The following is a 10511-nucleotide window of genomic DNA, read 5'->3' as shown; positions in this document are numbered from 1 at the left end:
TCCCTGCACCTCTGGGCCAGAGGTGCGCCGCAGTTGTGAATGCAACCCAGCCACTGCCATTTCTCTTCCTTCCCCGGCCCTCGGTTCCAGATTAGACTGCTGAGCGTTACCACCTGTTCCCGATATTCGCTGGGTTTCACAATGGTCCGCCAAGGGAGAAGACCGCCACCGCCATGGAGTTAGAAGAATTGAATCTATGCCGCCTGCCCAACTCTTAAAGCGTTTCTTATCAAATACTCAGATAGCACAATAAAGCTGCTAAATAATTCAGTACCCTTGATAGGAAAATGCCACTTCCCGATGAGCATAGGTTCAGTTAAATGAATGTCTTTAAGGGGGAGGGTTCCAGGGTGGTGGCTATAATGAATGTTAGCTATGATTTAATGTATATAAATGCTAAAAGGGGAAAACACACAGACCCAGTGATTGCATAGTAAGAAAAGGCTCTGTATGCAGCAGCTAGGAGTTTCCAAAGTCTCCCTTGTATTTCATAAAGTTTTATTTCTGAAAGAACACTGCCAGATTCCTCCCTGATAGTCGTTAGACAAGCCATCGAAAAAGTGCAAAGAAATACTGCTTACTCTAAAACCTTCTCTGCAGGAAAGATGAACTTGGCTCTCTCTTTACAAAATAAGGAAACGGCACTGGAAATTGCATACAATTTAATGTTTTCGGGTTTTTTGTTTTGTTTTTTTAAATAAGTAATGATCCAGACTGAAATCTAGGCAATATGGTAAAGAAACCCTGGGACCCTGATATTAAACATCCTGATATCATACACCCACCCACACATTAGTATTTGATAAAAGAAAACATTCACATTTCTTCCATTTCTAATCAAGGTTTGGATGAGATTGAACTATTTTCAAGACCCTATATCTATTGGCAACTCCTAGTTGCAATTTGATTTCTATATTAGTTATTTTTGTTCATCTTCTGCCAAAACTTACTATGTATCTTAGGCCAGACAAAATAGTTTTCCTTTTGAGGAACTTCAAATGTAGCAAATACCATTAAATAACAATTTCATATCAGTTCTGTGAAAGGGATTAAAGTATTTCATTTCTAGTTATACTTTATATTCATTTTGGGTTATCTTTCAACCCAACAAATTAGAAAGCAGGATTATCTATGGAAAATGAATTGAAGGTCTAACTACATATTTACAGGTATCTGACATGCACAAGCCTGGCTTTGCAAGTGTAGGGAGGAGGGGGACTTGCTTCAGCTGTTCACCTAATCACAGACCCGCACCATTCCCTTTTTTTTTAAGCCATGGATTTGATTTCTATTTCCAATTCTATATTAACTTATCAGCAAAATCTCTTTAACTGTATCAGTTAAACCCCCAGAATGCAAATTTGTGTTTACTAACAGCAGGGAGCCAAAGAAGAGAGCTTGGCCAAGGGTTTCAGTCGGAGTCGGAGGTGAAAACAGATCACCTCAGGCTTGTCCGCCTTCCTACTGGCTTCTGAGAGTCCACTCAGCACCCTTATTGGGACTTCCGTCCAGTCGCTGAAAACATGGAATACCACACCAATCATCTAAACATCAGGTTTTCTATTTTTATTAAAAACTCACAAATTTATTCAACATGTTTTCCTTCATACAGTGAATGGTCTAATATGCACTGGAGGTCACACAAGCTTAGGTTTATCAGAACAATAAAAGACATATGAGAAATTTAATATATAAAGGAAAAAGTAGCAGCTGTTGACTGCATATTTGACCATAAAATTTAAATATTTTGGACTTTCATTTTAAAGACACAAAAATAAAACCTGTGTGGGTCTATATAAGTCATATTAACAATTTCATGAATGTTCAACAGGACTAAAAATTAGCAAAGATGTTTTTTTTAAACCTTGTAACACTTTTTTTGTTTAAACACTTTCTCAAGTTGCTGGTGCCAGGCACCGTTACAGTATTTGTGCTATAATTTATTCTATTTGGCAACTGTCTGAATATCATGTTTTTCCTTTGCCTCGTGTAAACAACACCTTTTTACATACTAGCACAGTGAGCCGCAAAGCCCTGCAAATCTGTCAGAACATCTACAGGAAAAGAAAAGGAACAATTTTGGTTGATTGCTCAAAACGTTTTGTTTCTGAACAAGAGGTTTCAAAACAGGATATATTAGTAAAACACTGAACTCCTGAATTTAACATTATACGTAAACAGTTGACTGTTTTTAGTTTAATAGTCTTTTTTTTTTTTTTAAACTTTCGTGTGAAGGTAGAGTACTTTTTTTGTAGAGGTGATGTTCAAGTCATTTTACTGAGAGGTGTGGCTGGAGACCATCCTGTGGAGAGAGGGTGTGTGTGTGTGTGTGTGTGTGTGTGTGTGTGTACACGTGTGTGTATGTGTGTGTGTGGGAGAGAGAGAGAGAGAGAGAGAGAGAGAGAGAGAGAGAGAGAGAGAGAGAGAGAGAGAGAGATATTGAGATGTGTCAAGGTAGAAGAGTTGAGGGCTTTACATTTAGAATTTTGAAATTTTGGCAAAAACAAAAATCAAAAACCCGGATAGACAAAAAATATATATATATATAGTCCCACCTGATGCACAGCAGGTCGGTGTTTCTGAAGCTATTAAGAGTTTGTTGTCGCCGCTGAACTCTGAGACAACACTAAGAAGATCTCCTAGAACTAGGACCCTCTTGGCTGGACCGCCCCAGACAGCTTCTCCTCCCTCACCCCGCTGAGCGCCTCTCGGTTTTCCTCCTCACGCCCCTGGCATTGCCCAGGACTGTGCGAGGCTGCAGCTGTCGAAGAAGTCTTCCCGCTAGCGGGACGAACCGCCGGCGGAGTCTGTCCATGGATCCAGACCCAGGTTGAAGTCGGGGATAGCTGAGAAATCCCCCTTTGGAGCCCCAGTTCTGCGTTTTGCCAGCCAGCGCATGTGTGTGGATATCCCAGCTCTACCGTGAGGCGGATTTGGATCCTATTTGGGACCCCTTTTTTGCCATCCAGTCTCCCCAAACTGAGAATGGTCCCCGAGGCTGGAGGACGTGGAGCAGGAGGCTTGCTTTTTATGTGTTTTTCCCCCCTATTTTTCTTAAATAAAAGTTCGTCTCTGTACAACCACGAGATCCCGTGGCCCATGCGAGGCCCCGCTACCACACGGCTGCCTCATTCATTTCAGGAGGATGGGACAGGTGGTTCCCGTAGCTGGCCCCGCCGTTGACGGACAGAGATGAGAAGGGTGGACTGGGCCCGAAGACCTCCGCTGACATGGAATGGAGAGGCCCGGGCAGGCTGGGCTCAGGGCTAGGCGAGTCCCCTGGGGGATGTGCGAGGATGTCGGTGAATCGCTGCGCCTCGCTGGAAGGGTGGTGGCCAGGCAGCGGGTGGTCCAGACCTCCCAGCGGCGTCCCCGAAGGCCCAGATGATGGCACAAAGGGTAGGTCCACTGGCGTCTGGGCCTGCGAGGACGGCGGTCCTTGCGGGAAGAAGTCGTAGTTGCCTCCGGGACCATAGTACTCGCTCTGGTAGTCTGCGGACCAGTAAGGAGGAAGGGAAGGATGTCAGAGCACAACCCGGGATCTAGTGACCCACAGGACAGGTAAGGCCCGCCAGCTGGCATCTCAGGGCAGCTCGGAGAACTGGCTATTTGGGAGACACCGGAGCAGAATGGAGACTTGGTATAAAACTCAGAGCTGCTCCCTACCCGGGACCCTCTTCTCACCGGGGTTGGGACTTCGGCCACCTCCCCTGACTTGCTCCCGGCCTTGGCCTCGACACCTCAACAGAAAGCAAGAGCTATCCCGCGCTGCCACCCGCTTCCAGCGAAGCCAGCTGGGTCTGGGGCCCGCCTTGCCACCCGGCCACACTCACCTCCGTAAAAGGAGAAGGGGCCGTTGGGAATGAGCTCGCCCGGCTCCAGGCGGTCCACCAGCGGCCGCATCCGGCGGGGACTGCGGAAAAAGGCGTGGCGCCGCGCGCCCAGCGCACTTAGCTGCTTCATTCTCCGCTCCTTGGAACGTCGATTCTGGAACCAGACCTGAAGCACACGGGCGCGGGATGAGACCGCGGAGACCCCACTGGCCAGCCGGTGTGCAACGGGGCCCAGCCGCTCACCCCTCCACTGCCCTGATAGCTCACTAGGTTGGGGGTGGGGGAGCGGCATTGGTGCGTGTGTGTGTGTGTGTGTGTGTGTGTGTGTGTGTGTGTGTGTGTGTGTGTGTCTGTCTGTCTGTATGTATGTATGTATGTATGTAGTGGTCTCTGAATAGGACCAGGCTAAGGGTGTGCAGGATTCCCAAGAAGGGAGTCTGAGCAGACTACTGCCCCGTCTGACTTTGTAGCCCCACTATTTCTAGCAACCACACTCTTAGCATTACACTATCTTAGGGATAGTGTCACATACACAGCTTCCCTTTCAGGGTCTCTTGTTGGCCCCTGCCCTCATATCACCATAGGGACAGAGACACAGAAAGCCTCCTGCTGGTTGTTTCCCCAAACCCACACTCTCCTTTTCACACCCACACAAAATGTGTGTGGCTAAGTATGCCAAGCATACTTAGCATACTTAGCCACAGCCTCTCACCAATAGTGACAAGCACACAAACCCACATTCATGAGCACAGGTTCACACGGCCTCCCAGAGGCTGCCCTTGTCCGACACTTGGACAGGCACATCCACCCACACTCTCAGCTGGCCTCCAGGCACTTTGATTAGACACACAGTACAGATAGGGCCAGACTCCTGGTGCCCCAGCCACACTCTGTCTGGCCTCTTTCCAACGCAGAGGCCCAGCTATCTGCAGAAGGCTTAGCCTTCCCATCCTATTCCAGGCTGCATTTAGGCAGAGCCGACATCCCATAAAACCATCTCTCCTTCAACCCTGGGCGCCCACCTGCTTCCCCCGGGGAGGGCAAGCCTCTGTTCTGGGACTTTTTTAACTGGGGCACAAAACTCACAAATTTGGGGTTGGGGAATTAGAGGGAGAGCTTCTTGTGCAGAAACCGGAGGAACTGAATGACTCTGGAGCCCACAGACACCTCTCTGCTCACTAACAAGGGTGAGAGCGGTGCAGGATGTGTACAGAAAGACGGATGCTAGCTGTTGTCGTTGTGATTTTAGACATTGTGTTTTCCTCTAGCTTTTTGATGTGCTCCCAAACCACTCCCTCCCCTTTAGCCACTCTTACTTCTGTGGGCTTTTCCCTCACATTCCTCCGTATCAGGGCCGCCTTTTTTTCCTAGTCCCACTCACTTCTGCCCCCCCCTCCCCCAAAACTCTGGGCTCTCCCAGACTCCGCCTAGGTTCCCGAGTGGCCACGTGTGAGCCTTTGGGGGAAAGAGTGGCAACCCGGGGTTCTGACCTGGATGACCCTCATGTTGAGGCCAGTCTCCTGGGCCAGTTGCTCACGGATATGGCGTGTGGGCTTGGGTGTAGCTGCAAAGGCTGCCTTCAACGTCTCCAGCTGCTTGGCTTTGATCGTGGTTCGGGGTCCCCTGCGCTTGGCACCGAGGTTCTGGTCATCGTTTTCGTTGCTTCCACCTTCCTTGTCCGACACGTTGGCACTTTCAGAGTCCTTGGCATCATCCTGCGACGGGTCTTGGGAATCCGGAGATAAACTAGGATCACTGCCTGTGGTGGCTAGGGAGAGAGAAAAGATTGATGAGCAAGGGGCTTGGCCGACTTTCCTTCCCGGTACCCACCCTCTGGCCAGCTGGGAATCCTGGCCTCACCAGAGTGGAGGCTGTTCTCTTTGGCGACACTGCTGTTACTCAGGTAATCCTCTTTACAAACGAACTTGTTCTCATCGATGATGTAGAGCTCCTCGCCGGTGGAGAGCTGCTTGTTACACATCATGCAAGTGAAGCAGTTGAGGTGAAACACTTTGCTTCGCGCTCTCCGAACCAGATCGCTTGGAGATATGCCCTGCGCACAACCCGCGCACTTGGTGCCGAAACATCTGCGGAGGTTAGGGAGACGTACAGGAGACCGGGTGAATAAAGGCCGCCAGGGGAAGAAGTTGAGGGGGAAGGAGGAGAGAATGAATATAAACATTTATTAAACAAGCGAAGAAGCAAGAGAGAACGCGAGACATCCGGGAGAAGGGAGGGAAAACATTCGGTTAAGTGTTAAGGCCCAAGCTGCCTTCTACCTCTAACCTCATGCCTAAACATTATCCCCAGGAAAAAAAAGCGTCGTGAAAAAAAAAAAAAGGTTTCCAAGTGGCTACAGGGGAGGAAGGGAAACCGAACACACATTCCCCGATTAGATTCAGAGAAGTCAAATTCCAGTTAAGAGCTCCGTAGAAATGTTCCGCTCTATTCTGCGAGCTTTGCCTTTTTTTTTTTTTTTCCACCACAAAAGGACCTGAGCACAGGCGGGGGGTTGGCAAAGTCCGATCCCACCGTGAGTAAACAAACACTGACTCTGAGAGCTTTGGTGGCTGTAGCTGGGCAGTTGCCACGTTCGTGAGCAAAAGCCTGGCAGATTGGCCCAAGCGGGAGTCACGGCCGGGTTGAGCCGGCTTTAGGGGCCCTGCTGAGCTATGCCGCTGGCTAGGCTTCCAGAGCCCCGCAAGCCGGTGTGGCTTGCGCTCTCCAGCTCGGATCCAGCCCTTGCAGAGTGAAAAGGCAGAAGCCCCAAAGCCCAGCCTTGCCGCGGTAGCAGCTTGCACCGCTCTTTGCTTCACAGTTCCTTCGCCAACGGGAGCCGCGCGCGTCCGGAATCGCCACCGGGGACTGCGCTTGCTGGGCCTTTGGGCAGAGGAGGCTCGGTGGCTTCAAACTCTTTCCCAGATTTAACCAATCCTCACAAAACCAAAACCAAAATAGCGGAGTAAAGTGTGGGATTTCAAACCAGTGGAAAATACAATTTACATCTGAGGCCATTCTTCTCTGTGGAGTTGGTGATTGTGGCAAACAATGAGTTTAAGAAAATACAAGTAAAATAGTAAACAGAGGAGAATTTTCCCGGCTGTAACGAGCCGTGTGTTCACCAGGAGGTGGCCTTCCTGGTGGGGCATCGGCTGGAAAGGCCACGAAGTGGAGCCGGCGCTGGGCTTTGGGCCAAGGCCAACACGGTAAGGTTCTCCCAGGTCTACGCTTATAGGTCAATCAATGTTTGGGGAGACCCCAGGCATTACAAGATTGGCCTCAAGAATGGGCTCTTCTTTATTGCGGCTTTTTTCGGCCACCGAGACTCCGTAGTTCGGACAAGATCTCTCAGAGAAGTAAAAGGCGGTGGCTGGAATAAAGCCAGTCTTTCTGAGCTCAACTCGGAGGGGCAACTATCTGGGAGGCCGGGAAAATGCGGTTGGTTGCTGGAGAGCTTCGGTTCGGGAAAGGCAAGCGGGAGCTGCAACCCTTAGGCTGCTCTACCTCTCCCCCGGCTTGGAGGGGTTTCTGAGCCGCAGCCGGCTCAGACCCTTTCTTCCCAGGCACCTGCAGCCAAACCCAGACCACACTTTCCAGGACCAAGTAGGACAGATATCTCGGCATCCAACCTTCCTAAGAGGCAGAAGCCGGAGGGACTTGGCTGCCCGGGAGAAAAAAGGCAGCTCCTAACGCGGCCCCTACCGTGGCCACGCTGACCTCTGATCCAAAGCTGGCCTGGAAGGGCCGGTGGGGAGGGAGCAGCAGAGACGCGGGAGACAAGTACTCACCGGAAGAAGTCGTTTTTACAGTAGAGCTTGCCTTCCCGGGAGAAGCACTTCTCGGTCAGGTTGCATTTACATTCACAGCACTGGACGCACTTGACGTGCCAGGCCCTGTCCAACACGTTCAAGAGGAAACGGTCCAGGATGGGCCTTTTGCAGCCCGCACAGTGCACCATGGTCTTTGGTTTGGTCCGGTGAGGCTCGGATCAATGGGGCAAGTAGACTCGAGGGGATGACTCCTGAAGACAACCAGCCTGAGTTCCCCAGCTCCTCCAAAAAGAAGAAACCGGCTCAAGCCGGGCAAGCAAAAACCCGCACCAGCAAATCAAAAGGGGAGACACCAGCCTGGTAGGGGGCAGCCCGGGAATCCCAGGGCCGCGGGGGTGGAGCAGCGCCACCCCAGCTCACCAGGCGAGGAAAATCAGTCTCAAGCGGGCAAGAAAGCGGCTCTTCTGCCCAAAGCCGGAGAAGGAGTGAAGGTCACCGAGAAAGGCGGAGGGACGGAAATAAATAAAATTGAAACCGACTCAAAGGAAGACGCCAAGAGCTCGGGATTCGAGAAAGCGACGCTGGGTTCTCTCCCGCTTGAGGTAGAGCTGTCAGAAGTCAAAGTGCATCTGCTTTTTGTCGAAGTATGAAGGCAGGTTGTGTGCGTGCCAGACTGCCCACCACCCGGTTTTCCCCTTTTAAAAAAAAAAACATGAAAAGAAAAGAACACAGGAGTAGAACACTTTGGATCCTACGTTGCGGGCTTCTTGCAGAGACAGTCTGGGCGCCCGCGCTGGGCCTGGGGAGGGGGCGGGGGCAGGCCGAGGGGTGGGGGGGGAGAGGGCAGGTTGGGTAGAAGATTTGTTGATTGTAGTTGATGCTTAGGTTCCCCCCCTCCCCTTGGAGAGTGTTTTTGCCAGTCAAAAATGGAAAGGGACAACTTCGGGCGGGCGCAGCCGGGCGCACTCGCTCGCTCCCCACCGCCCCAGCCCTGTCACCTCGGCCGTTGGCCTGCCAGGCGGCCTTCCGTGTCCTCGGGGCGGCCCTCCCGGCCTCCTTCGGGAAGGCAATGTGGTCTGGCTCTTCACCACGCTTGGCCGTGCATCCTGGGTTCAGTCACAACTCGCGGCCGCTTGGGCGCGCAGCCCCGCATCGCTCGGCCCACGCTCCCGCTGCCTGCGTTCCAGCCCCACAGTCGCTCGACTTTATTTTTTTTTTCTTTCTCCCCTCCCCTTTTGTTGTGGTGGCAAATCTGGTTTTTCTTTCTAGTCTCCTTCCTTTCTTTTTCCCTCTCTTTTTCTTTTCCTCGTTCAACGGGAAGAGCCAGGGGGAGGGGGCGTCTCGGAGAGCTTTGGAATAATGTCCTGGTGCAGCAGCTACAAGAAGGCTAGCGGCAGGAACAGTTCGGCGCGGCTTGCGGATGTCGTGGTCCGGCTCGCGGGTTCCTGGTTGGCTCTCCCCGGGCGCGCGCCCCTCGGTCCCTGGACTCCTGGCCCAGTCTTCGGCGCGTCTCTCCCCAGCTCCAGCGGCTCGGTCACTGCTCCCGGCTGTTGGCTGAGCCCTGGAAGCCCCCTCGCCTTAATGCAGCGCCCGCCGACGTCACGGCGGACTGCGACCAATCAGCGCCTCGCGGTCCCTCTGTAAACCATTCTGCATTCCCCCCTGGCCGGGGAGAGTGCGGGGAGACCGCGTTTAGAGGATCAGTGGCGGTGGCCCCGCGCGGTGCCGGCGATGGCAGCGAGATGTCCCGGCCCCTTCCAGGTTTGGTAAGGCGTCGGTTTCAGTGTCAAAGATTGAAAGCAGGCGGGAGGAGGCGCGGAGGAGGCCAGAGTTCCGAGGGAGGGTAAAGGCAAACGTACTGGGGGGGGGGGGGGTCATGTTGGGATTAGAGTGCAACTGGGTTTGGAATCTTGGGAGGTCTCGGTACACAGGCTTTGCAAATCGGTAGGTGTTGATAGCCCGCCCCTTCTTGCTCTTTTGGCCTGGAAATTGCCCCTGGCACAGCTCGAGCGAGTCTTTGGAGAGGTAGGGGGCGCTTGGCAGCTTAACCTCCCTCCCGTCTCTCGGTGCCCCCTCCCCCAGTCCAACCAAAGTCCACCCGGCAGGGTGTCTGGGAGACACGAGTGTCGATCTCCCGCTGTGCTCTCTTGGAAAGTTGATTCTGGCGATTTCCTGATGGGGGCGGGGGGAAACCGGAGGCGCGGCGCCAGGATGGGAGAAGGAGTGGGTGGGGAAGTGCTTCGGGTGAGGAGTTGCAACTCTGGCGAGAAGTTGTGAGAAAATTGTGATCCGGAGACACCTTTTACAAACAAAAACAAATGACTAGGTGGGAAACCGCGGGGCTCCCGCAGCTGGGGGAGGTGGTAGCAGCGAGGGGACTGCACCTTGGCTGCAGGGGAGGGAGGCGTGCAGCGCATTGGCGGAGTAGCCTGGCTCCCAGACCTTCCCTTTTCCAGGCTTCGAGCTAGTTCGTTTCTTCATACATCAGCGGACCATACCTACCAGAGTACACTCCTTAGGGATAATTCGCTTTCCTAATTTTGCCCAGGTTATAAACTCCTGGCCACCACCTACGGGGGCGGGGGCGGATCTGCCTAGGCGTGGAAGTCGGATGCTGGGTCCTGAGGGCTTGAACTTTTAAGAGTCATTCTCGTTCCCAGGAGCACTCAAGTTAACTGTAGCGACTGGTTTTGTTTTTTTCTAAGCTTAACCCAATTTAATCTCACAGCGGTGCTACTTTTGCTCCCTGTTTGGGGAAGATGCTAGGAAGGCGCATTTGATCAAATTTGGAAGGAAATAAGGGTGTCCCCGCAGCCATATCTAGATAGTATTTCAGAATCTGCCTTTTAAGTTACTTCATCTGTGCACCTGGCAGATCTTCCACAGGGCTAAATTAGGAGAAAAGCGC

The 10511-nt window shown here is 52.3% G+C and overlaps 1 protein-coding gene across 1 annotated transcript; it reads right to left on the bottom strand.

Annotated features, from left to right (window-relative positions):
- Positions 1 to 1545: 1545 nt before the first annotated feature.
- Positions 1546 to 8205, bottom strand: Lhx1 (LIM homeobox 1). Its single transcript, XM_052756845.1, has 5 exons — positions 7622 to 8205; positions 5694 to 5920; positions 5324 to 5601; positions 3834 to 3999; positions 1546 to 3492 (listed from the first exon to the last, which is right to left on the bottom strand). Exons 1-5 carry the CDS (start codon positions 7789 to 7791, stop codon positions 3113 to 3115), a joined length of 1221 nt encoding a protein of 406 aa, XP_052612805.1. The 5' UTR covers positions 7792 to 8205; the 3' UTR covers positions 1546 to 3112.
- Positions 8206 to 10511: the final 2306 nt, after the last annotated feature.

This window comes from Peromyscus californicus, unplaced genomic scaffold, assembly GCF_007827085.1.
Source record: "Peromyscus californicus insignis strain IS unplaced genomic scaffold, ASM782708v3 Scaffold_3__1_contigs__length_106647218, whole genome shotgun sequence".
NCBI lineage: Eukaryota > Metazoa > Chordata > Mammalia > Rodentia > Cricetidae > Peromyscus > Peromyscus californicus.
The sequence above is the reverse complement of the archived record's forward strand: the minus strand, read 5'-3'. Positions and strand labels throughout refer to the sequence as shown.

Excerpts from the sequence above, each read along its gene's own strand:
- Lhx1 (XM_052756845.1), bottom strand. The coding sequence starts at position 7,791 with ATGGTGCACTGTGCGGGCTGCAAAAGGCCCATCCTGGACCGTTTCCTC. Across the intron at positions 5,921-7,621 it reads TGTAAAAACGACTTCTTCCG|ATGTTTCGGCACCAAGTGCG; the intron begins GTGAGTACTTGT and ends TAACCTCCGCAG. Across the intron at positions 3,493-3,833 it reads CCCCTTCTCCTTTTACGGAG|ACTACCAGAGCGAGTACTAT; the intron begins GTGAGTGTGGCC and ends ACTGGTCCGCAG.